At 50.0% G+C, this 25,358-nt stretch overlaps 11 protein-coding genes across 11 annotated transcripts; 5 read left to right on the plus strand and 6 right to left on the minus strand.

Annotated features, from left to right (window-relative positions):
- Positions 1–469: 469 nt before the first annotated feature.
- Positions 470–4,181, minus strand: AO090009000554 (beta-glucosidase; the record flags this gene model as incomplete). The annotated part of the gene is made up of 4 exons (XM_023235753.1): positions 470–2,895; positions 2,949–3,120; positions 3,191–3,483; positions 4,178–4,181. The coding sequence occupies 4 exons, from the start codon at positions 4,179–4,181 to the stop codon at positions 470–472; spliced, it is 2,895 nt and encodes a 964-aa protein (XP_023088702.1).
- Positions 4,182–5,002: 821 nt separating this feature from the next.
- Positions 5,003–6,424, minus strand: AO090009000555 (uncharacterized protein; the record flags this gene model as incomplete). The annotated part of the gene is made up of 2 exons (XM_023235757.1): positions 5,003–6,199; positions 6,338–6,424. The coding sequence occupies 2 exons, from the start codon at positions 6,422–6,424 to the stop codon at positions 5,003–5,005; spliced, it is 1,284 nt and encodes a 427-aa protein (XP_023088703.1).
- Positions 6,425–7,477: 1,053 nt separating this feature from the next.
- AO090009000556 (uncharacterized protein) lies at positions 7,478–9,619 on the plus strand (the record flags this gene model as incomplete). The annotated part of the gene is made up of 6 exons (XM_023235763.1): positions 7,478–7,543; positions 7,600–8,021; positions 8,174–8,357; positions 8,414–9,085; positions 9,151–9,381; positions 9,449–9,619. The coding sequence occupies 6 exons, from the start codon at positions 7,478–7,480 to the stop codon at positions 9,617–9,619; spliced, it is 1,746 nt and encodes a 581-aa protein (XP_023088704.1).
- Positions 9,620–10,191: 572 nt separating this feature from the next.
- Positions 10,192–11,975, minus strand: AO090009000557 (malate synthase; the record flags this gene model as incomplete). Its single annotated transcript, XM_001816943.3, has 4 exons — positions 10,192–10,470; positions 10,530–10,883; positions 10,936–11,561; positions 11,615–11,975. The coding sequence occupies 4 exons, from the start codon at positions 11,973–11,975 to the stop codon at positions 10,192–10,194; spliced, it is 1,620 nt and encodes a 539-aa protein (XP_001816995.1).
- A 1,327-nt stretch (positions 11,976–13,302) lies between these two features.
- AO090009000558 (glutamine synthetase family protein) lies at positions 13,303–14,974 on the minus strand (the record flags this gene model as incomplete). The annotated part of the gene is made up of 5 exons (XM_001816944.3): positions 13,303–13,333; positions 13,393–14,082; positions 14,130–14,182; positions 14,230–14,486; positions 14,542–14,974. 5 exons carry the CDS (start codon positions 14,972–14,974, stop codon positions 13,303–13,305), a joined length of 1,464 nt encoding a protein of 487 aa, XP_001816996.1.
- Positions 14,975–15,630: 656 nt separating this feature from the next.
- Positions 15,631–16,630, plus strand: AO090009000559 (putative short-chain dehydrogenase/reductase family protein; the record flags this gene model as incomplete). The annotated part of the gene is made up of 4 exons (XM_001816945.3): positions 15,631–15,689; positions 15,743–16,282; positions 16,336–16,519; positions 16,574–16,630. 4 exons carry the CDS (start codon positions 15,631–15,633, stop codon positions 16,628–16,630), a joined length of 840 nt encoding a protein of 279 aa, XP_001816997.1.
- Positions 16,631–17,061: 431 nt separating this feature from the next.
- AO090009000560 (uncharacterized protein) lies at positions 17,062–17,705 on the minus strand (the record flags this gene model as incomplete). The annotated part of the gene is made up of 2 exons (XM_023235784.1): positions 17,062–17,375; positions 17,432–17,705. The coding sequence occupies 2 exons, from the start codon at positions 17,703–17,705 to the stop codon at positions 17,062–17,064; spliced, it is 588 nt and encodes a 195-aa protein (XP_023088705.1).
- Positions 17,706–17,929: 224 nt separating this feature from the next.
- Positions 17,930–18,421, minus strand: AO090009000561 (uncharacterized protein; the record flags this gene model as incomplete). The annotated part of the gene is made up of 2 exons (XM_023235789.1): positions 17,930–18,063; positions 18,121–18,421. The coding sequence occupies 2 exons, from the start codon at positions 18,419–18,421 to the stop codon at positions 17,930–17,932; spliced, it is 435 nt and encodes a 144-aa protein (XP_023088706.1).
- An 802-nt stretch (positions 18,422–19,223) lies between these two features.
- On the plus strand, positions 19,224–20,500 carry AO090009000562 (uncharacterized protein; the record flags this gene model as incomplete). The annotated part of the gene is made up of 5 exons (XM_023235795.1): positions 19,224–19,376; positions 19,432–19,798; positions 19,852–19,969; positions 20,024–20,088; positions 20,139–20,500. The coding sequence occupies 5 exons, from the start codon at positions 19,224–19,226 to the stop codon at positions 20,498–20,500; spliced, it is 1,065 nt and encodes a 354-aa protein (XP_023088707.1).
- Positions 20,501–22,344: 1,844 nt separating this feature from the next.
- AO090009000563 (uncharacterized protein) lies at positions 22,345–23,357 on the plus strand (the record flags this gene model as incomplete). Its single annotated transcript, XM_001816949.3, has 2 exons — positions 22,345–22,752; positions 22,806–23,357. 2 exons carry the CDS (start codon positions 22,345–22,347, stop codon positions 23,355–23,357), a joined length of 960 nt encoding a protein of 319 aa, XP_001817001.1.
- A 225-nt stretch (positions 23,358–23,582) lies between these two features.
- Positions 23,583–24,506, plus strand: AO090009000564 (uncharacterized protein; the record flags this gene model as incomplete). The annotated part of the gene is made up of 3 exons (XM_023235804.1): positions 23,583–23,753; positions 23,815–23,885; positions 24,002–24,506. The coding sequence occupies 3 exons, from the start codon at positions 23,583–23,585 to the stop codon at positions 24,504–24,506; spliced, it is 747 nt and encodes a 248-aa protein (XP_023088708.1).
- Between the last annotated feature and the right edge of the window lie 852 nt (positions 24,507–25,358).

Consider the following 25,358-nt stretch of genomic DNA (forward strand, 5'->3'; position numbering starts at 1 on the left):
TTCTGCTCTAGAAATTTCGGTCACTCGTTATCATGGTGACCTCGCTAGTGTTGTGCCCGGTTCATCGATAGTGAACGATTTTTCGCATGTGGCCAGGCATCTATGTGAGACAATCCCCACATCGGACAGGAATTTGCCGTCCGGAAACTGCGGTTAACAGCAATGATCGGCCCGATCGGCAGGTCTGAAGGATATCGGCTGGCCCTGTGGGTAATTTCCGCCGGAATATCACTGGCCGCGACTCAGGGTCTTGACCGTTTCCTGGTGCTACTAGCGTGTGGCTGAGAGCCAAGGAAGAAGGGTTCTCGCGGAGGGATCGGGTGGCACTCCCATTGCCGATGATGTTATGTTTCATGGCTGTGCAGCTTGCTCTATATATATCTAGATTCTATGTGCAGTTAAAAAAAAAGTAAAGTTAATTACAAGGTATGTCGCTTACTGTAAAGGGTAATCAGAATGGGCATCAGTTTCAGTACTTGCCGTGCAAGGGCAGATCCCGCGAACTCTGCCCGACCCAGATCTGAAAGTCGCCGTCCGGCATGACCCAATTCTGTTGGCGAGCACTCCAGTAACTGAGATCCTTGCGGCTTAGAGTCATTTCAACTGTCTTCTTTTCGCCCGGTTCCAAAGCAATCTTGGTGAAATTGCGGAGAACCCGGTCTGGGAATTCGACCTGTTCTTTACTTGGCACAAAGGTCACAGTCTCCCCCTTTTCGTCTACCGGCACCTCTACTAAGTCGCCCTCTTCTACCACGTCCGATGGGAATGACACGTAGGCCTGGACCACGGTCTGACCAGCGCGGGCACCCGTGTTAGCCACTTGCACTTGCACTTTAGCCATCTCTTCATATAGCGACGGGTTTCCACCGAGGTCGCCTCCTGCTTCAGACGGCTGTCGTGGCAAGTCATAGCCGTCGGGGTATTCTGTATAATTTGCTGCGGCTGTGCCATCCAGCGATGGCAGATACGAGTAGACGTACTTGCTTAGCGCGTGGAACCCTTCCGGGAAAAGCACATTTTCATTTACGGGTGGGCGAGTATCATACTCTGGCGGGGAGACTTGGTCTTGCGGTCGCGACTTGGGCAGTCGGGACTTCCATTGCATCGACTTAATGTACAGCTTGGATAGCTCGAAACTGGTGTAGGAGAGACCGAAGCCGAACTCATATCGAGGCGTGATGTTAAATTTGTCGAAGTACCGGTAGTCAATGTACAGCGCGTCCAAGAAGTCAACTTGTGGCACTGGGGCATTGTTTTCATATAGCACTTGTGCCCCTGGTCCGTAGTCCTCCAGGCTCTTTCCAACTGTATATGGCAGTCGACCGCTCGCGTCAACGTCGCCAAACAGGACATCCACGAGTGCATTGCCGCTTTCTTGACCGGGCAGATGGGCAAAGAGCACCGCATCCACGCCTGGGAGATCAATCCATGACTCCACGACGACCGGGCCGACAGCGTGAACAACCACCACTGTCGGTCCCGCACAGTTGTTAGCCACGGCTTGAATCAATGTGTCGCCTCCCTTCTGCAAGAATAGATCATTACGATCACCGTGAATTCCCCCAGCATGAATATACCCCTCGCCGGAATTCGCGTTGGCGAACACAAGACACAGGTCTTTATCTTGAACACTCACGGGCATCACCATATTCTGCAGATATGGGGTTATCTCGACTTCGGTTTCCCAAGCACCCTGCAAAGCCTCCAGAGGACTCACAAGGAAAGGAAATTCCACAGTCCCACTGCCCCAGCCTGACGCTAATGTCCCCTGACTGCATCCACGATCGGGGCACGCATTTGGTCCTAAGGCCGGGCCAGCATCGTCACCATAGATCCCAATGCGATAAGGACTCGGCGGGCTACGAGACAGCGGTAGGGTGTTATTGTTGTTCTTCACTAGGACGATGCCTTCCGCTGCTACTTTTCTCGCGATGTCCCCGTGTCCTGCGCCGGCATCCACGTACTTGTTAACAATACCCCATCCGCCATCCTGATCGCCTGCCTCGACACTGGCTTGTTGCCACCAGCCGGTTTGGTCATCCGTCCAAGAGGAAAAGTTGGGACCGCCCTCCCCGTCTGGCGGTGGCCGTTCCCATTGGTCCTGTCCGAGATGATACCATGCCGCCACGATACGGGTCACCATGTCGTTCAGTCGCTCCATGGGGATAGACGTGTTGAGCACGGCACGGGTCAGTTCGCTGCCCCACAGGGACTTTCCGTCCGCCCAGTGCAAACCATCGCCTGGCATGCTCATGTCCAGCCCACCCAATGCGCTGTTGATCCCCGATCGTTGAGCCAGCCAGTCGGACTGCACAAATCCCTGGAACCCCAGCTCGTCTTTGAGAATCCCATTCAGGAGTTTGCTGTTTTCGCAGGCGTGACTGTTGTTCACCATCTGGTATGCGCACATGACACTGGCTACGTCCGCGCGGATACTCTCGGCAAAAGGCCATGCAAACACCTCATGCAAGGCACGATCGCCGACGTTGGATGATAGCGCGGTCGGAATCCCCCATTCAAAGGGTTGTCGAAAGTGTTCCTGCTCGTTCATCACGAAATGTTTGGCGGTAGCCATGACGCCATTACTCTGTATGCCCTTGATCGTCTCTGCGGCAGCAACTCCCTGCAGCACGGGATCGGAACCGAAAGCCTCCCAGTTTCTTCCACCTGCGGGCATCATTCCGAGAGGTCCCATTGACGGCCCGAGAAGGACATTGACGCCCTTCAAACGCGCCTCCAACCCCATCGCAATCCCTCGTTCCCGAATTAGGTCGCGATTCCAGGTGGCACCCGTAGTCAAACCAGGTGGGAAGGCTGAAATGTGATCCGCGTATCGTATTCCCATCGGGCCGTCTTGTAAGCACAGGGAGGGGAAGTGGACAGATTCGGCCGGCCCTAAGTGTGTGTAAGTAATTGTTTGGCGCACACAAGGACATACAAAAACATACCCGTATTACCCACACAGAGTCCCATCTGCCAACCGGTCCCAGTCGTGATGTTGACCTTTTCGATGAGGGTCATATTCCCAACCAACAGCGCCGCTTTTTGATAATCCGCTGCCCATTCCTTTAAGGCTCCGCCCCGCGGGCTAGGAAACCAAGATTCAGCCGGGATCATTGACTGTGGCTCGTCAGCACGCTCCACTATATCCCCATGCAATCGTTCTATAAGCAGCAGGGCGACAACATACATAATCCAGCTCGTCCCCAACCTGTTTCGACCTCGCAAGGCCCAGGAATACCAACACCAGGAGGACCAAGACCACCACAACCCCAATCAGAGCACGCCACCAATACTTTGAGTAATAGACCGTCCGCCAACCTGTCCGACCATCGTGTGTCCGTTTTAGTAATCCCTGCCTCTGTCCCCTTTTCACCCCGACACCGTATCCGTCCGAATCATCGTCGTCGTCATCCACGCCGTCATATTGTCGACTTGCCGACAGCAACTCCAGCTCTGCCTCGGCTATACTATCGAAATACGCTTCGACATCGCCAGATTTTCGCACGACGGGAACATAGGCGGTTGCTTGATTACTGCGGGTTCCGTTGCGGTCAACGCGACGGAGTCTAATCTCGGAGTCATCCTCGCCATCAGACGGGTCGGAGAGGGGAAGAGAGTCGGCATCCGAGCTGTATTGTTTATCGTTGAGCTCTTCGGGGATCGATTCGTGCAATGGAGTGTACCGCTGAGAGCTCTTAGCGGATGATGGTGCGTCCCGGAAAGGGGGAGGAGGCATGGCGTTTAGGCGCGAGGAAGCATGGAGAAACGAGTGTAAGAAAACAAAAGGAAGCAAGAGTTAACCGAACGTCGGTACTTGACCTCCGCACATGGGACGAAAAGGAGAAATATGATGGAGTGTGCAGAACCCGAAATAGTAATGATTGTTCACTGCCGCCAAACGGGCCAGACCCTGGATGAGCCAATCAGAGGGCGGGCATCTCGGAGATTACGCCATGAGGGCCGATCCTCTGGGTTCGTTTGATTGGGATCAGTAACTGCATTAGACAAAGATGTCGAGTATTTCTTCTGGCAAGTATCTGGAAAAAGGAAAGAAGGGAAAAATAGAGGGATAGAAATTGGCCTTGGTGAAAGAAGAGAGAGAATCCGGGGAAAACAGCGCAAGCGTCGGAGACATTAAGTTTGCTCCTTTGGGTCGGATTCGATGCAGCCTTACTCATTCCGTCCTAGTGCTGACTCCTAATTAGGTCTGGTGCGTTGCTTCTGCATTGGACCCTGGAAACAACGGCTATATACTAGTCGAGTAATATAGAGTATATAAGATATTGCTCTCAATTCAATTTCTATGGTATACGACACTAAAACCTAGCTGGAGTGAAGTAAGTTTAGTGTTCATAAGGTGGTCGGAATATACTTCCACGTGACAACCCGGTTGCGATGGCTATGTGGCCGGATCATAATGACTTCAACCGGTGTCCAATGCATCCAAGACCGTTGTTGAACAACAGGAGATCTTCTTCAGAGAAACAATTGATCTCTGTTTTTGTTGCCGGTTATATTTGGCGATCGCTCTTTTCTTCATATTAATATGGCAGTGTTGAGCGTCGCCGTGTCAGTTTTCGCTTCGCGGACTCCTTTCAAGATCCTCATATGTTTTTGCTTCTCATCTGGAAATCCTCAGCCTGTTTGATTTGGTCTTGGGCTTCGTGGTAGCGGATCATCCGGCCTGTCGAGATCTATTCGCTTCCTGGAGTTTCCGTCCCTCTTCCTGGTTTTGAGCGCGCTGAGCCGCACGCGCTGTCGCTCGTTTAGCCTTCTGACACTCATCCGCAACAGGAGCGATGGCTGATTGCAACTTGCGCTCTTCCATTGTTTGCTTGCGCCGAGCTCATACTGGCAAGAAAACATGAGTTATCTTGCTTGAATTGCTGAACTTGTTCGAACAGCCGACTGGTGCGACGAGTTCAACGGCGCAAACGATTTGAACAATTGACACAAATCAGGCTTAGATGTCAATAGTACAAATCATAATGACCCCATACTAAGCATCGTCCACCGCACTTGGCGGATACCATCCAATCTGGTTGGCTGGCCACTGCAGCCAGACCCGTTGTTGCTCATTGAAGGACCGGTAGATTTCGCCCATTACATGTTCAGGCCAACCCTTTACAAACCAGTAAGAATTCAACTGTTGCAGCAAAACGAGGAAGTGGGATAGCAGAAGCAAGGCAGGCCATTTTCGTTGTTGAAGATCAAACACAAACTCATCCGGCAGTTGATAAAGCCACTGGAATGTTTTGGCACATCGCTCGCCCCTGCTGTTATCTATCTTTCCGTAAACATGATGGAAGGCGTTTGTCAGACAAGTGAGAACGTGTACGTAAACGGCATGCTGAATACCACCACCAGCAGTATATTCCGTCTCAATCAATTGCTCACACTCCTTGAGCCTCCCTTTCCATTCAGGCCAGGTGTTTTCGTGACGTAACTGCGGTTCGTCTTGGAGTAATCTCTCTCTAGTTTCCGACCCAGGGCTGGAGACTGGATCTATATAGAACACGTCTCGCGACACTTCAGTTATAGATCGGATTCCTCGCAGTAGTGTGAGCCATTCTGCACGGTCGGAATCACTGAAGGCAAGATATTCCCCATCTCGAGGCCCTTTTGCTAAAGAGCATAAACATATCAATACCGAGCTGCCATACACCGCCTGACATGTACTTTCATTCAGTTCAGCTATCAAGGAGCTCACTTGGGAGAGTGCAGTGTTGTAATGACAGTCGCCTTCTAAGTACCGCCCATGTGATGCACTCATACTCGACGACCGAGCCATGTGGTAGCTCGCAAAAGCCAGAAGCAGATGTAAGATATACTGAAAGCGAAACCCTACTTGCGGAAGAGCTACCTGGAGTAAATGCAGTCCCTCGTCATCATCGGCTAGGGCTATCACGGTAACCGACAAATAATGATGGAGTAGCTCTAGATCAGTCGTATTGAGCTGCAATTGAGAATTAGTAGGGGTAGGAAGAACCTCAGCCAACGCCAAGTCAGCGTTGGCTGTCTCCCTAGCGGTAGCTGGTCGCCGCTGATATCTTCTTTTCGGCAATTTAAAGTCCGTCTTGGAGGATGATATAAAGGTAATGCTACTATAAGGTGAGGGTGCCGCGCGTGCTACTAGTGTTGAACACGAAACAGGAGTTCCTGTTGAGCCTGTGGACGCTGTTTCGGATGGGGCAATCTGCTGGACCGTGAAGTCGCAATTGATATCGTGGCTAGTGCATTGCCCGCATGCAGGGTGGACTTCATCACACTAGGGACGATTAGTAAGTCTTTGGGAATCTATCTGGTAATTGTCGTATCCCCATTGTACACTTACTTTGATTTTGCGCCGTTTACAATTTCCACATCCGTTACGGGATTTCCGATGAGATCTGCGGGACCATTTTGTCCGCCTCGCCTCCATCTTCTAGAAGCTAACCATTTGAAGGGAAAGGATTGGAAAGTTTGAATGTTGTGAACAAGACCAAGGCTTGGGAAGGTTCACTCGGTGGAAAAGTCACAGTTGCGATGAAACTGAATGGATCCACGCATTCTAAAACAGACAATCGGCACGATTCCATTTCAGGCATAGTCGCTACCGGAAGAGGGTTACGGAGTATATGTAATCTACAGTTTTTCATGTTTGTATTTGGTGGTTGGTATTAAGCCTCTGCTACTACTATTCATATTCTTCAGAGATAGATCAAAACAATGTCGTTGAGGTTAAGCACTAATGGCTCCTTTCGTGGTAGACTGGGGGCACCTGGATTCCAAAAGCATACGTAGAGATACCGCCTAAGACAAAGGGATGAAGTGCCATGCGCGTAAGCTGATAAGACTATAGAGGATGTGAGCAATGGTGACTGCGCCAAAAAGAGCGACAAGTAAAAAACCCGCGGCATTGTCAGGCCGATACTCATACAAAACAATTTGCGTGCCATTGACCACAGGTCCATAGCCATGCTCAATGCTCATGATCAGGAGGAATCGGTAAATGGGAAAGAAAAACAGACATGGAATGGTCGAGAGAGGCCACCGGCGTGATATGGGTATGTGGTGACAGTTTGCGTCCTGATGTGCTACAAATCTGTGGCCATCGTGCTCGTATAACATGCCATTAACTCCTAATTCTAGAAGTATGCATAGAACAGGCGGATGCGCAGGCTATCGTTCTCTAGCAGCTGTTAACCTTTGAAAGGAGATTCTTAGGGCTCCAGCTCCATGGTGGGGTTACCGTATATGGAACTTATCCGTATTCGTGCTTTTTCCCATTCTGGGTAAGGCCCTTTTCGAAACCTAATCTTCAGATATTCCACGAGAAAAGAGAATCAGATGGGTCCACAGGAAAGTAGTTTCGTGATGTGAGGTCATGGCAGTGCAGATCTCTCTTAGGCAGACGTGTCTCTCATCCATGCTCGAATATAAAAAGCCCCCCGGATGAATCGTTCCGACTCAGGGCTTATCATCCTCACCCATCATGCTTGGCCTCATCTCCCTGGTCCTGGCGGCTAGCCGGCTTACCACTGCACTGGACTGCAAATGCGTAAGGGATACCCTTCCTAAATACCTCCCAAGTATAAAAGTACTCACGCGACCCAGTCACCATCCGACCCATGCTGGCCAGCCGACTCGGAATGGGCTTCGCTCAACGAAACGATCTCGGGTCACCTTATTCGAACAGTCCCCCTTGGAGCAGTATGCTATCGGACCGAGTCCGTCTATAATCCCGAGGCTTGCACTACTGTTCTCGCAAATTGGTCAACCTCCGCTTTCCATTCTGCTGATCCGGCCAGTATCGATGACCCCATGTGGGCGAATAATAGCTGCAATCCCATATATTCCAATGGCACTAGCCTCACAGGTAATATCCACGCAGGCGAAAAGGGTTGTTCGATTGGGAATTATCCACCGTTTGTAGTGAACGCGACGGAGCCTGGCCATGTGCAAGCTGCGCTGAAGTTTGCGAGGAGATGGAACCTGCGGTTGAATATCAAGAACACGGGACATGGCTCGGAAAGAAGGTAAGTTTAACTATATAATTTTATACCATCACTTCCTGTCTTTCTCAGGGTTGGCTAACTTGACCTTGCTTTTAGCACCGGCCATGGAAGCTTGTCGTGCGTGAACCCCCCTCCTCCCACGAGATAGATACATATATTTAACGTTTCCATAGGATCTGGACCCATAACCTGAAACAGATCCAATTTCACGAGAACTTCCAGCCTCAGTCATGCAAGACTGGAACAAGGGTAAACGAAACTCAAATGGCAACCACCCTAGGAGCCGGTGTGCAAGATGGAGAGCTGTTCAAAGCGATGTCGAAACACAAAGCCATCGCAGTGGGTGGAACCAACGCTGTATGATAAACATTCAGTGCTCCTGGGATGTAAACCAAGTTGACAAGAACGAATAGGACGTTGGTGTCGTGGGATGGGCAACGGGTGGTGGTCATGGCCTGGCTACCGGCAAATACGGCATGGGTGCTGACAATATCATCGAGGCAGTCGTCGTAACACCCACAGGTGAAGTGGTTGCGGCTAATGCTTGCCAAAACAGAGATCTCTTTTGGGCCATCCGCGGTGGGGGCGGGGGTACATTTGGTGTCATACTGAGTGTTACTCTGAAAGCGTACCCCATGCCATCAGTGACCCTCGTAAATCTGTCAATGTCAGCTAAGAATGGAACTCATCCGTCGAGTTGGTACAGATTTGTTGCCCGGGCCCACGCACACTTGGACCTCTTGCAAGAAGCGGGCGTTCATGGGTACTATACGATGGGTGGAGGATCTTTGACACTGCAAGGCGCTCTACTCATTTATGATGCTCAAAATGGGACAGTGGAAAACCTTCTTGCGCCGATGCGAAGGTTCTTTGATGCTTCTAATGCAACTGCCACCTCAAGTCTCACGCCACTTGTAACATTACCGTGGTATGAACTTGTCGAGATGATGCCCACTACCGAATCCGTGGGTACGAAGCAAAGCGTCAGAGCATCTCGGTTTATCCCACGAAAGGTAGTCAAGGATGATATCGAATTATTTGCAGAGACCCTAGAGGCAATCACCTCTCACCCTGGTCCTCTGAACGTGAGTACCCTCTGTCACTCCCCTTTGCTTTAGAAAACTCTCAGCTAAGACGATAAATCACATAGGATGGAGTCTCGCCTCCATCAATTTCAGGAACCATGACGGGTAGCAGGACGCCTGTTGACAACGCCCTAAACCCTGCCTGGCGAGACTCTGTTGTCCATATCATCACTTCTCAAAGCTGGGACGAATCCTTACCTCCCGCCGTGGCTGACCGGGTAGTCCACAATATGACGTACCAGAAAGGCTATGCATTGCGACAACTTGCGCCTGATACAGGTGCTTACTTCAATGAGGTGAGAATGCAAGATCTCTGCCTACTCAAGTATGCGTTTGTTGCTAATGAGTATATTTCTTACGTAGGCCAACGCAAACGAGTCAACTTGGCAGTGGTCTTTTTTCGGTGATCACTATCCTAGACTTCAATCGATCAAGCAAAAGTACGACCCAGAGGGTCTACTGTGGTGTCGTCAGTGTGTGGGAAGCGAGAGATGGACGGAACAGGAGGATGGGAAGCTCTGCCGTGCCTTTTAAGAGGGTTGTCCAGTTGAAGAACAACTTCTGCAGTATGTATGATTGATACTTCTCTTGAGATTATAGCTTGGATCTGCTGTGTTAACGTATAATCGTGAAGCTATAGAGATAGCTAGGTGGCAAACAAAATCCCATTGCAGTTAGAAATTCATCCAGGCATCCTCCAGTTATTTTTTATGTTGTCGCTTATTCCAAAGCCCCTAAAACGCTTTGTCTCGCTTTGATAGCCAAAAACATTAGTGAAAAAAGAGAGAGAAAAAGAAAATACATAAGAATTACACATCACATGACCACTTAGATCACATTACGCTAGGTACTAGTATTCGTACCAAAGTCACTAATAGGCTAGCTAAAGTTTTTGTGGTCCAACTACTTGCTCCTTTTCAGATGGTTCATGTTGATCTTATTGCACTAAACTAGGACCCTAAAAGACCATCATACTGGTAGGGTCCACCCAGATACGACTTGACGAACAACACTGATGCACATAACCCTGATGCTCATTTGGAACTAAACAAAGGAAATTAAAATATCAAATGCTCCATGGTATAATCATACAAATCATAACGCAATTACAGCTTGGACACCTGGCCCGCTGACGAAATCTCGTTGTACAACAAGCTGGTCAAGAAATCCGCATAATCCTCGCCTGTCACCTGACCGGCGAAGTAGCGGGCTGCCAGCTGGTACTTGTTGCCCTTGGGGCCCTTCTCCGCCAGGCTGTCGGCCTGCTCCTTGAGCAAACGCAGAGCATATGCCTTGTCGACCTTCTTGCCCTCGGCCGTGGTGACGCCGTGGTAGGTCCATTGCCAGAGTTGACTGCGAGACACTTCGGCGGTGGCAGCGTCCTCCTATTTGGGGTTAGCTTGATATTACTTAATACTCTGTAGAGAATGGAAAAGAAACGTACCATCAGGTAGTTGATCGGAATGCATCCGACTCCACGGAGCCAGCCTTCCATGTACGAGAGACCGATGTTCAAGTTCTTCCGGATACCCTCCTCGGTGATCTTGCCGGGCACGTTGGTGTTCAAGAGATCATTGGCGGTAACATGGGTGTCCTCGCGGCGGATGAAGAGCTGGTTGGGCGTGGGCATGTGCTTGTTGAATACCTCGGAGGCGATCGCGGCGAGAGCCGGGTGAGCCACCCAGGTACCGTCGTGACCAGCACGAACCTCACGCAGCTTGTCGGCGCGCACACTCTCCATGGCCTTGTCGTTGGCAGCCTGGTTGTCCTTGATGGGGATCTGAGCGGCCATACCACCCTGTTTCGGTTAGCATATTTCGCGCATGGCGTGTGTTACAGGGAATGCTTACCATAGCGTGAACACCACGACGGTGGCAGGTCTTGATCAACAGTCTCACATAGGCATCCATGAAGGGCACAGTCATGGTGACGTCCGAACGATCGGGAAGGACGAAGTTGGGGTGCTTGCGGAATTTCTTGATGAAGGAGAAGATGTAGTCCCAGCGACCGCAGTTCAGCCCGGAGCTGTGTTCACGGAGTTCGTAGATAATCTCGTCCATCTCGAAGGCAGCGCTGATGGTCTCGATCAAGACAGTACCACGGATGGTTCCGCGAGGCATGCCAATGTAATCCTGGGCCAGGTTGAAGACGTCGTTCCATAGTCTGGCCTCCAGATGGGACTCCATCTTAGGAAGATAGAAGTAAGGCCCGAACCCGCGAGCCACCAGTTCCTTGGCGTTGTGGAAGAAGTAGAGACCGAAGTCGAACAAACTACCGGAGATCGGCTCTCCGTTGACGGTGAAGTGCTTCTCATCCAGGTGCCAGCCACGGGCACGAGCGATCAAAGTTGGGAGGGTGCGGTCGGTGCGCAGCTTGTATTCCTTGTTGCCCTGTTTGAAGTCGATCTGGCGACGGATGGCATCATACAGGTTGACCTGACCGTTGATCATGTTTTCCCAGGTCGGGGCGCTCGAGTCTGTATCCACCGTCAGCATGTCTCCCAGAGTGGTGTTCCAGCAAATGACATACCCTCAAAATCAGCCATGTAGGTCCAGACATCAGCATTCAGCGCATTCACCACCATCTTCCGGTCCGTCGGGCCGGTAATTTCAACACGACGGTCGACAAGACCGGGAGCGGGAGGAGCACCCTTCCAGGCGTCATTCTCACGGATGTGCTTGGTCTCTGGGAGGAAGTCGAGTAGATGACCCTTGTCGAGCTCGGCCTGGCGATCAATTCGGCGCTGGAGAAGAGCTTTACGGGTCGGGTTGAAGGTGCGGTGCAGGATCGCCAGGAAGGCACAAGCTTCCTTGGTGAGGATCTTGCGGGCGTCATTGGGGATGGCGCCCAGGATGGCGACATCCTTGAGCTGCACGTCGATTTGGCTCATGATTGTAATCCTTGTTCTTGTCGAAGTATGTAGCTAACGAACAAGTGTACGAAGACAAATTGGAAACAGACAAAGAGAAAAAAAGAAGCAACGAGCGAGGTACGACAAACGGGTATATAAGTACAATCGGCTGGAGCAATGGAGAATACGTCAGAACCATGGACAACCGCGGCTGATGGGAAACTCTGGTTCAACCTGATAGGCGAGAGCTACCATTCTGAACGGTAACGCAGTGTATTGTAATTCAGCATGCTGCAGAATATCTTAATTGTCCATCTATTGTGAATGGACCTGTGATAGGACAGGAACCAGTCACTGGCCACCATCGCATATCGATATCGGAGAGGATGAGCGGAAATTTCCTGATCGGGATGCAACTGGGGAGCTTCCAGCTCCATCCCGTGACTTTGCCGCGGAGAATTGGTTATCTTACTGGTAATACCAATACACGACCAGGGCTAGCTGTCGCTCTCGGCCGACACTCCCCACGACCGATTAGATTCCCCTCATCCGGGGGCCGCCGCATACCGATAAGCTCTTTATCAATATTAGAACACTCGATGACTACAATGCTATACATATATCCGCCTCGCGACTGCTAGAGAGCAGGAATTTACGTTATTTGCCAATTCCATGGCCACCCGTTCTTACCGAGTCGAGTCGATCATGACCACGACGGTACCGTTTGATACTGTTTCCACACGCTCCTGACCTGGTCGCAGGAACTACCGAGGGATAAAGATAATAAACTCCCCGCACATCCGAATCTTCCACTCACAGCCGCGGCCCTCCCGAAACGTCACCATGATTTGCTGCAGCCACGAAAAGCGTGTCTTGCCTCAGGCTGCCGATTGATTCCGATGCGGTCGCGCTACACGATAAGATAACCTAATTACAGAGTCGAGGCGTTGAAAGTTATATCTTTTGGTTCGGTTTACCAACACGACGTGTAATGCGACTACATTGGGCCTGAATTCAGTTGTCAAGTAGTAATACTCAGCGATACTACTATCCTACAATACTAATCAACTACCATTAGAGATCATGGAATATTTGTCCCTTCGCCCAAATGGGATGAGAATGGCATGTGATCCTCTGAGCATGTGATGTTGTAGCTTGTGAATCATCGTGTTCACCCCAGATCCCGGTTCTCTCCCGACAACTCGTCCAAGGATCGGGATGACACGGGCAGTCAAATCCTCTACTCTGCTCTGGTTGACCGAAAGGACTACCCGAAACTTTGCAGCTTTGCAGAGCACGGACAACGCTAAAACGAATTCATTGGTATCTAACAATTCTATGTCATATCCGCTTGCCGGGACAAAGTCTAGACCGTTTCAATATATCGCCGCACCTCCCTAGAGTATGGTCAGTTCACAACGAAAGCAAGATGATACTAGCAACACCAAAAACATACCAATCGGTGACGGCCTCTTCCCATAGGCGTACTTCATGTTCCCGGGTGCCGCCAAAATGGTCGACGAAAGCATCTCCAAACACCTCCCGTGCGACACTGCCCTTGCGCGTAAACGCGGCGACCGCTTCCTTGAGGGACTTGGCCAGACGCACCCCCTGGTCGCTGCCACCCCCCATCTCCTCACCTTTAGACAGCGGGGGCACAGGGATCTCCAGCTTCTTCTCCACGCCCCGCCATCCCAATGCGACTATAGCCGCCAAGACATAATGCGGATTGGCATCTGCCCCGGGGACTCGCACTTCTAATCGGGTGGCCTTCGGGCTGCCCGTTGGCGGCGTAATCAATCGAATAGAGGCCGCCCGATGCTCCAGGCCCCACGAGACTGTGACGGGGGCCCAGAAATTCTCAACGAGCCGTTTGTAGGAATTGACGGTCGGCGCAAACATAGGCATAATATCAGGGAGACCCGTGAGAACGCCTGCTAAGAAATATCTACCCAAGTCGGACAGATAAGCGACATCGGGGTAAGGTGGAGATGGGTCCGGGGTATCGCGCAGAAAAGCGTTCTTTCCATCACTGGTAACGAGCGAAATATGCATGTGGCCACTATTTCCAGGCAATCCCTGGCGCGGTTTGGCCATGAAAGTGGGTGTGATACCGTGCTTGGTTCCAATTGATTTAACAACATACCTGTGTTGCGGTTAATATGGCTTAGATCGATCCCATAAATGACTTACTTGAAAAGCCCTGCTTTATCTGCCATCTCCTTGGCTTCTCCAAATTGTAGCGCCTAACACCATCAGCATTGGCCGGGCAAATTCCGTGTAGAGCACTCACAGCTTCGAACACACCGGGCCCACTTTCTGTATGCCATCCTTCGATGTCGCATTTAAATTGCTCGCACGCATCGAAAATGCCATAATAATAATCCTGGTTATGAATAGGGCGGGTCAAACTGTACCCGAACATCCCCTCGGTCAGGGAAGGTAATGCTTCCACGGGGTTCTCTCTCAAAAAGGTCGCCGTGGAAGACGCGCTGCGCTCGGGTGATGGATGGGATTCTGGTACACGAAATTGATAAAATTCATACTCCGCTGGAAGAAGTCAGCATGTCCATATCTCCAAGGAGGATGCGACGAGTTTACGCACCCCCTGCCATCGCCCGATACCCGGCCGCCTCAGCCTTGCCGAGTGCGGTCCTTACCAGACCTCGAGGGCATGCACATACGGGTTCCCGAGTATCGGGATCGTGGAAACTAACGAGGAAAAAAGGGACGTTGTTCTCCCAGGGAATGCGACGGAAGCTGCTCAGATCTGGAATGGCAACAATATCCCGATAACCGTTCTCCTTGTTACTGATAGCCAACTCCTTGAAGTATGTCTGATCGTGCATGTCCCACCCGAAGATAACTGAGCAAAATCCAAACCCTTCTGACACGATGGAAAGGAACTTTTTCTTAGAGACGAGCTTCCCGCGAAGCATCCCATCGACATCCACACCTGCCAACTTGACACGAGTATCTCGCTGCAGGATCTCCGCGACATTGTCGAGTGTGACTTCAGGGGAGGATACGGAGCCCATATTGGAGCTGGCAGTGAAGCAACGTCAGTTCAAATATAGGAATAAAAGTGGTCGAAAGACATGAGCCTGCAAACAAGGGAGAATCGCGGTCTAAGAAGGTGTGGGCGGAACGAAGGAGCCACAGCGGGTCATCTGTTATCGGCGCCTTATCGTCATGCGGATCAAATGACCGCATAGGAGATAAACTGCTTCCTTGCCATTGTCCATTCACATCATATTAATGTTTGGTCGTATGGGCCCAGTATGACCGAGAAGCTTGGTCGGGGCCTTGCGCTCTTCATGCTTGTCATCCTGGAAGGAAGATGATACCAGGAGAATCCTCAATCTTCCGCCCCTCGTTATCAGTTTATCTCAAAGTCACTTGATGTCACTTGATTCCACAACAGCTTAGATAATAACCTGTGGGAACTGCCCCGCGTTTCGTGGTGTGTTGTCACCAGCTGCTTCTTCAATTGATCTACTGTGACAGAGTCCCTATCTTTGCGAATCAATACTCATTCCTTCGTTGTATTCTAGTCGGGTCGGGACTGTCAACCACAAAGTGATCTCCGTAAGCGTGAGTCTTACAGTCTGCTTATGACATCATCCAGAAGTCCGATGTCCCCGCCGAGGATAACTACTCACTGAGAATCGCTTGCTAGCAGGAATACGACATAATGGCTACTCCAACAGGCCGTCTTCAAGACAAGAATGCTATAATCACTGGTGCTGCAGGGTGAGCCCCAATACGCAATTTTTCCCCCCCCGCAATGTACTAATATAGTGTAGAGGGATCGGTCTCGAGACTAGTATCCTCTTCGCCCGCGAAGGTGCCAATGTCCTCATGGCCGACATCTCTGCTCCTGCCCTCGAGAAAGCCCTCGCCAAAGTGAAGGAGGTTGTCCCCAATGCCCCACGGGTTGAAACTTTCAAGTGCGATGTTTCCAAGGAGTCCGAGGTACAAGCGATGGTGGAATCTCAAGACAGCTGGGGCGGAACTGACGTGATCTTCAATAACGCTGGTATTATGCATGCTGACGATGCCGACGCCGTGGACACGCCAGAGAAGATTTGGGATTTGACACAGAACATTAATGTGAAGGGGGTGTGGTTTGGATGCAAGCACGCCGTGCTCAGTCTCCGTCGTCATAAGAAGACCAAGGGTAGCATTATCAACACTGCTAGTGTAGTTGCCTTAGTGGGTAGTGCCACTCCTCAGCTGGCTTACACTGCCAGCAAGGGCGCGGTGCTGGCCCTGACCCGTGAACTAGCCATTGTGCATGCTCGGGAGGGATTCCGCTTCAATGCACTGTGCCCCGCCCCGCTAAAGTACGTTCTGCATTAGCATTGAGCTTGACTGATAATCATGCTGACGGTAACAGCACCCCGCTCTTGCAGGACTGGCTAGGCGATGATAAGCCTAAGCGGTTCCGTCGTGAGGTGCATTTCCCGACCGGACGGTTCGGCGAGGCAATCGAGCAAGCGCATGCAGTCGTTTTCCTTGCTAGCGACGAAAGCAGCTTCGTCAACGGTCACGACTTTGTTGTTGACGGTGGAATGTCGAAGGTATGTGTTTTGAAATCACGAACTTGCTCAGAAGGATAGCTAACTGCATGATAGGCATACGTCACCCCCGAGGGACCAGCCACCCCTGCTCCCAAGAACTTGGGTCACTAAGCCCGCTTGTTTATGGTAATGCCACGATTGTCTATGAAGTTCTTTACTTCCTAATGAAATAGAAGTTCTACTTGAATACCTCCGTCCAGTCCATGATGTAGCAGTTATCATCCGTTCCGGACTTCATGAAGTCAAATTAATCTGCCGCTAGCCGGCTTGGTCATACGAGACATACCAGAACAGGGCGAATCCCAAAATTCATGTCGCAGGCTCCGGTGACATGCTCCGTAAGACAGCCCTAGTGTGTGCATTACATGGCTATGCAGTCCCTTGGCATAAAAAATATTGACCTGAGATCGATCCAGTATATGAATTCGAGAACAAATTAGGTATTATTGTTTAACTCAATCTGACATATAGCACCCTCTTGTCTCAAATTCGTCTATCTCAATTGGCCTTCTTATACTTTCAAGTAGGGTGAAGTATGAAATCTACGCGATCTCGGCTTCGATGATCATCTCATACTCTTGAGGGTCAGGCCAAAAGTTGATAATCTTGAAACCAGCATCGGTTAACAGATTCTCCCATGCATCTTGCGTCCGTTCGGAAGCTGACAGTAACGACATCATCTCTACGTCCATTGTGGTTTGGCTGATGCTTGCTCCTATTGGCGGAAGAACGATGTCATAGATGAGGAGTTTGGAGTAGCCTTTTACCATGGCGTTTCTGGTGTTCACGAGCAGTTGCTTCGCTTTGTCATCTGGCCAGTCATGGAGAACGGCGTGCAGAAAGTAAGCACGGCTCCCTGCAGTTCTAGTATTAATAGGCAGACCTGGATTTCTGGACCGGAGTGCCTCTCACCTTTCACAGGTTGGGGTAAGAAAAAGTCATGAACCATAGCCGTGATCTTCTTATCGACATGAACATTGGCAATCACCTCTGGAAGATCTTGCAAAACTAGCGATCCAGCAGGGATGTCGGGATGCTTAGCAAGGACGTACGAGATGTCCGTCCCGGTGTTTCCACCAAGATCAACCACTAATGGAGAAGCATCGTCCAGCTTGGCACCTTCGAGTAGGGCGGTTGTATCGTAAACCTTAGTCCATGGGGTCTTCCATGCCGTCCAGGCTTCCATATGGCCGGTGAAAGCTTCGAAATACGCGGGGCTTTCTGCAATCGCCCGAAGAAGGTGAGGCCGTCCGGATCAGAGTCCGTGTAATTATTCTCATTAACGTCCATAGGCTCCTTATAGGAGGTCTTGGCCAGATAGGTCGGCAAGTTATGGCCAGCCGCAATGTATTGGTATGTTCTGATCAAGACGTCAGGACAGCAGATGGACTGATGGCCAGGGAGGCATGCTTACGCTGCTTGAAGAGAGGCGCGGACCTTGGTGCTCTCGTCGCCGATAGCGTACGAGAACGCAGTCGGTTTGAATGTGTCTTCCGCTGATTCCTCAACCACGTTGAAAGCTGCTAGCAAGCGGAAGAGCCGTCCTGTACGCCTTCAGTGAACTTTACGGTAATTATGCTAGCATGGGGGTGTAGGCTTACGCAACAGGTTTGTATCAACGGTGGGAGTAGTGAATTCTACCAACTCGTGGATAGACTTCTCACCCCCTCCAGCGCTTGTCCAAGATTTCCAAAGGCCCACGTTGATGCATATCTGCAGAGCGGCAAAGACAACCGGATGTTCGAAGCAGAAGCCCCAGGCGCGCTCATAGGGTGTTTCCAATCGGGCGAGCAGTCGACGTGCTGCAGCGCGCACTTGTAGGCGTTCCACTTCGGTTCCGCCAAATGCCTCAGGATTAATTGCATCCAGAGCAGCAATAGTTTCTAAGATCTGAGACCGCATGGTGCACTTTCTAATTTTAATTTCGGAGTTCAACTGAAGGAATTGATGACAATGTTGCACCAGGCCAGGGCGGACGAGGTGGGCGACGGTATATATGGGCCAACAGTCCCCATTTCGCGAGCAGCGCTAGGGCCAAATGTCGAATCTCTGATGAAGCCCGCGGGGTGAACCCCTCAGCACTAACGAACAATGCCCCACAAGACGTCAAGATTTCCTGCGTTTGACTTGTTAGTACGGAAAATAATTGGAAACCTTCTTCTCTGGACGAAGTTAAGAGAGCTCCAGGATCATCGTTAAGTACAATTCCCGAGGACGGGCCAATGTACTAATGTAGTCGCTTAAGCCCATTCGGGAAAGATCGCTGCATGTCTGGGCCACGCCACCACCAGTCTAGGCACCGGTGGCAGCATGCAGGGGGTCAATTCGCCGGATCGGCTGGGCCGCGCTCTGTCACTTGGGTCCTGAATAAATATGTTCATCCTGCAACGCTACAGGGCACCATGCCGATTTCTTGGCGTTCTCTAACTTTAGATCGGCAGCAGAAAACCATGTCGCTCGAAGTACAGGTCATATCCCCCTTCATACTAATACATTAGAGGTCGCCATGCTGTGATCCTGGCGTACTTTTGCTTCGGAGCAGTAGCAGGAGACGATGTCGCTCAATCTACAGGTCATAAACCCTTCTATATTAATACTACACGAATGGCTGCATCTTCTCGTGTTGGGTAGGAAATCTTTCTTCCTTCTCTCACCCCAATGACCTTTCACTTCTAGTCGTGAATCTACTGTGGCCATCTTCGACATGAGCGCATACGGAGGTTTAGGGCCCATGACAAATGCGGTCCTTTGGGTGGAGGTCGTGGTCTTTGCTGTCTTCGCAGGGCTCAGGCTCTATACGCGAAAACACCTTCTGAATGCGGTCGGCCTTGATGATTATCTAGTTGTACTTGCGTTGGTAAGGGAAATAGCCGTAACACAAATATACTTGGGCAAAGGCTGACGGGCGGCAGATTCTTCACATCCTTTACACCATTTTTGTCAGCATCGCAACCCACTACGGTCTAGGGCGACTGTTTGCTGATGTCGGTGACCCGGTTATCTATTCCAAAGCCACCATGTATGAAGTGTTCAGCCAGGTGGCTGGTATCATGGTCATTGGTGTAGGTAAAGGAGCCGTTGGCACCTTCCTTCTTCGAATCGTGCGAAACAAAATTCAGATTTGGTTTATCTGGGGATGTCTTGGGATCACCACTTTTATCACTCTGTTCGCCAGCATCACTGTTGTGGTACAGTGCTTTCCAGTCCAGAAGACTTGGAACCCAACTCTAGAAGGAACGTGTTGGCTCGACTTTTCTAAAGTGGGTTACACGGTTGGTTGTGAGTGCTGCATGATCTTGGATTCATGAATGAAAAAGTCTGACTTTTTCCAGCGTGGTTCGTCGCGGCCGACTTCTCCTTCGCGATTCTTCCATGGTTCATCATCTGGGATCTCAACATGAAGCAAAAGGAGAAGATCACCGTTGCCTGCGGTCTCAGCCTTGGAATCTTGTAAGCTTGGAAACCCTCACTAGCTTGGACCAAAATCTGACTTGGAGACTCGAGTGCTGGAGTATGTGGCATCGTTCGCACTGTAGCCCTGTCCGGCCTGAATGCATCTGAGTACATCTGTACGTTCTCTTCACTCTCGCTAATATGGTAGAGCTGACCCAAGTCGAAGATGATACCGTGCCAATGCTCATCTGGTCCGCAACCGAAAGTTGCGTGACGATCATGTGCTCGTCCATTCCCGTCCTCCGTCCTCTCTACGTTCGCGTTAGGTACGGCACGAAGGATGAAGGCAGCTCTGGCAACACTTCCTACAAACTGCCATTGTACGGCAGCGGTCGCAAGTACGGCAGACTTTCGAAATCCGGCCTTGACCCTTCCGCCGTCGAAACGATCGGCGGTTCCCTTCGGGCACCTGCTGGAGATTATCACAAAAGCAATATCAGCAACGAGCATATCCTTCCGGGCGCTGCAGGCATCGAAAGGACGGACGAGATTTCAGTCAGCTACGAGGCAGTCGAGAAGAAAGTCTAGAGAACAGCTCACGTTGTCGAGAAGGCCGATCGATGTCTACTTGTCAAATTGAGCCGAAAAAAGAGCAACCTGAAACATGATGTCCGAGGGTCGAGTCTGTTTGATTGGTGGAGGGGACTAAATTCATGTTCAGTTAGGTACCTTAGCTGATAACTACGATGTGTCAGTCACCCCAGACAAGCGTCCGAAGTGTCCGCGGCAGATCCTTCGTCCTCCATTAATTTCCCAAGCTCATTGAAGGAGGCGTGAATCCCTACCGCATGACTTCCGTATGATTGCGGAATGATTGGCAGAGGAGTATTTATCCGCCGATGCAGACTGCGTCGCGATCGAGTAGACCTTGCGAAATGCCCGGAAATGAGCCAAGTCCTAAGCTGTTTAGGTACAATACTTGTTATGAATTTCCCCTGCTGGAAAAATGAAGGTTTTTTTCTTTTTGGGTCTATGCGTCCCAATCGGATTTACTATTCCTCCCTACCTGTGCAGTAGATGTATCACACAAATATCCTGAAATAACAAGAAGGGCGTCGCTAGTGCTCACTAGACTGGATACATATCCAGATCTCTAACTAAAACAATATGTAAAGTGTAACATTGCAAAGATCGTCCATGTAACCTTTATTCAACCGGAAACCACAAGCCGTCCCAAGGCCCAAGCCCCCGGGCCGGCAATTCAAGGTTTGGAAACGTCTGAACGCGCTAGCATTATATATTAAAATCTGTGGTTTACGGAGTGAGAGTTCCGGGGAAGCCATCCGAGGCTGATGAAATAGTTTATGTCTAGCTCGGGCCTTTCTCAAAGAAATTAGGGCTCACTCGGATGAGCAAGGGATATGGGAGGGGTGTGGGTGGCAATTTAGACTACGTAGACACGAAGTTACGGCATTAAGTTTACTGGGGAAGTTTGAGTAAGAGGTACTTTTGACGTGGGGGAAGAGAAAGATATCGGTGAGAATACGAAGTGACGCGGGAGAAATATATCTTGTTTGGTTTGACGACGAGTCCCTTGATATGTCAATGGAAATGACGATCACAACCTTAATACATATTACTTGACTAGTGTACGGAGTATAAATGTTACAAAGCAATTGAGAGTTTAAACATCACGTCAGATATACAGTGATGGCGTTTTCAGGGGCCTTGTTGTGGCCTTTCTGTTGGACTGAGTAAGATCACATGACCGTGAATAGATGCCTTTGTGCCTCAGGCTTAGAGTGTATGTCCTGGATGTCGCTGTTATGATTTTAGCTACTAACGATCGGAGCATCAGGTGTAATTCAAGAAGCTGACGTTATATAGCCAGACTTTCTTATAGATAATCTGTGTTTTTATCATACAGATACAGTTTAACTCCCATTGAACCACAAGTCTAACTGTTAACAAGGAAGTCGTTGGCATCTGCCATGTAGCTCCGAGCCCTAGAAGGATCTATGGCGCTGTGTGGACCCGAGTAGACACAAATCACGAATATTCGATAACATGCCATTGTGCGTTTTCAGCACAGCTGTTAATTCCAGCATCTGTTAAATCCGAAGCTACCAGCACGTCGAGCTCCAGCTTTAAACAAGGGTGGAGCCCTAAGCAGCGGCACGGTTCCAATGATAGCTTCGGTATGAACCCACTCGGTGTACACCGGAGACTGGAACCAACCGAACTGGATCCAATGACGAAATAGCTCGCCTCTCAGCTATGAATGAGGTCATGAATGTATTTGTTCATGCCAGGCTTTTAAATATAGCTGTCCATTCATGTCACCCTCTCATGGTTGGAATTGAATTCAAACTACACATACACAAGCATCGCAATTACTTCCCATCACAGCCTCAACCCATCATAACGGCAAAATGTCCTCTGGCGTATCCTTCAAAACAAGCAACGGCGTCACCATCCCAGGCGTCGGCTTCGGTACCTTCGCTAACGAAGGCTCCAAAGGCGAGACGTACAAGGCTGTCCGTCACGCGTTGAAAGTCGGCTACCGCCACCTCGAATGTGCCTGGTTCTATGCCAATGAGGACGAAGTAGGACAGGCGATTCAAGATTTCCTGAAAGAGAACCCGTCGGTTAAACGGGAGGATCTGTTTGTGACGACGAAGGTGTGGAACCACCTGCATCGGTATGACGATGTTCTCTGGTCGTTGGAAGATTCATTGAAGAACTTGCAATTGAGCTACGTGGATCTGTTTCTCGTGCACTGGCCCATTGCCGCTGAGAAGGATGAGAAGCATCAGCCGAAGCTTGGTCCGGATGGAAAGGTACGTTATCAATTTACCCAGAATATGTAAACAATCACTAACAATATGAATAGTACATCATCCTCGAAGACCTGACAAAGAACCCCGAAGAAACCTGGCGAGCAATGGAGAAGATCTACGAAGACGGCAAAGCCCGCGCAATCGGCGTCTCTAACTGGCGTATCGAAGGCCTTGAGTATCTCAACAAGATTGCCAAGATCAAGCCCCAAGTCAACCAAATCGAGATCCACCCCTTCCTCCCTAATACCGAGCTCGTCAACTACTGCCAAAAGAACGGTATCGTGGTTGAGGCTTACTCGCCCCTTGGATCCCAGAACCAGGTCCCGACCACGGGCGAGAAGGTGTCTGAGAACCCGACATTAAACGAAATTGCCAAGCAGAAGGGCTGTACTTTGGCGCAGATTTTGATCGCTTGGGGATTGAAGAGAGGCTATGTGGTTTTGCCGAAGAGCTCGAACCCTGCGAGAATTGAGTCGAACTTTCAGTCGGTTGAGTTGTCGGATGAGGAGTTTAAGGCTATTAATGATGTTGCAGAGGGAAGACATTTCCGGTTTGTGAACATGAAGGATACATTTGGTTATGATAATTGGCCGGAGGAGGCGTGAAGAATGGTTTTAGATAAAAGTATTTTAGTGTTAGACACTTTTAGTAATGAACTGTGATGATCATATCATTTACTCTTATTACTTTGGTAAACGGGTTGGCAAATTTGTCCTATGTTCTTATTATCAAAAAGTGCTCTCAATACTGTAGATAGTACTCTTTGTGGCCTTGCACATACTGTCACGTATCCGATATTCCTCCGTTGCATATGGTACACATCACTACATATGCTACCGGAAAACGACTACTTCGCCCATCATCGTCACACTTTACGCTTCTTGCTTGACTATTCACGACGGTGCTATACCAACCTATTTCCTTCTCGCCACACCTGGTGGCTTCTGTGTGCTGTTATTGTTCTGAACGGCCTCGACTGGGCCGCATTCGGAGTTTTGAATGTGAGACCAACTGTTTCAGCTTATACACACAGGAGATAAATGCAGTACTAACACAAGTTAGATTGATAATCCATCCGTCAACAGAATACCTCCTGGACCACGCGCTTTAGACGGCTGTTTCAGGCGCTATGTGTTAGGACTGGTGGTTTCTATATCGTCGCTATATCATCACTGCAGATCGGAACACAGGTCATATACGTTGTCATAATGCATATATTTGTTTATCCCGTGGTGATTACCATGCGCAGCTCCAACGTGTACGAAGAGCGAAGCCTAGGGATCTACGCTGGAGAGACGACTCCAAAATCTAATCACCAACAAGAAAAGCCGCCAAAGACCGTGCCCTCCAGTCGACTTTACTTTGTCAAACAGCAGCTCCATGTCCAATTAGCGTATGACATATGGTGGCTCGCACTAGCGGTGATCATCATATCCATTGTCAAAGCGGGAAGTTTCACTCGAGATCCAGTTGTATACTCTGTCTTTAATATCATCTTCGAGACTATCAGTGCCTACGGATATGTGGGAATTACCACCGGGCTCCCGGACCAGGCATATAGTTTCTCGGGTGGCTGGTACTCTCTGAGTAAGGTGGTTCTTCGTGCTGCGATGCTCCGCGGTAGACACCGTAGTCTACCGGTGGCTATTGATAAGGCCATCGTGTTACCTGGGGACTATCTGGAGCGGGTGGAAGAGGAGGATGCTTATATCCGAATGGAGCGCTCTTCGGAACAGGGACATGGCAATGTGTAGTGTGGGTTATGGAATATGAATGAGAAAGCTTAGTTATGTTATAGGAGTGTTGGTTATAGCGTTATCTCCTGCAGGGGTATCTCTTTAGCGTATGATTGTGGGGATCGTTAATATTTATATTCTAAGCCCATCTTGTTCGACTCATTCAACGGCCGCAAATAGGCTGGATTATAGACAGGATGAGTTAAAGCTCGGATGACACTCACTATCAGCTTGTGCAGGTCTAGACCAAAAGTGTGAAGTTATGAGACCGGACTTAGGATGCTGTTCCAGATCTCGGTGAGACCGTGTCCGAAGTTTCGATATTGGCTCTTATCGCGTTGCTCACTAGTAAGTAAGCCCTAACAAAGCACACGATTTTAAACACCGATTGCACCATTTTAACGCACCCAAGGGCTTCTCATCAAACACTTTCAACGCTATTCTACCCATACGAGTCAAGCAGAGTTTTGTTTTCGTTCCTTGGCACCCCACAGATACCTTATAGGCGTGCTTCAATCGTCCTTGGCGACAATCATGTATTCAGACGAGGATGGAATTACCTCGAAAGAGAGCCAGAGCTAGTACAACGTTCGTATTCGCATCCTAGTTTCTCTCACTACGCTGCTGTCATGGCTAGGCCTGGGCATTGCAGTTGCGGATGGTAATTACCCGCGAGAATATCTACCATTCGACTTCTGTCTAACGCAACTGCATTGGTCTACCTGGAGCATAATACTGTGGGCAAGTTGCTTCCCGATGAACCAATGTTTCTGCTTCCTCGGGTACGGCTGACTGACTTGGCGTGTAGGGTTTGCTCTCATTACATGGACTGTATCTCCAATTGAAGAGGGATCCTGTTGAGATTTATAA

Source organism: Aspergillus oryzae, chromosome 1 (genome assembly GCF_000184455.2).
Source record: "Aspergillus oryzae RIB40 DNA, chromosome 1".
Lineage (NCBI taxonomy): Eukaryota > Fungi > Ascomycota > Eurotiomycetes > Eurotiales > Aspergillaceae > Aspergillus > Aspergillus oryzae.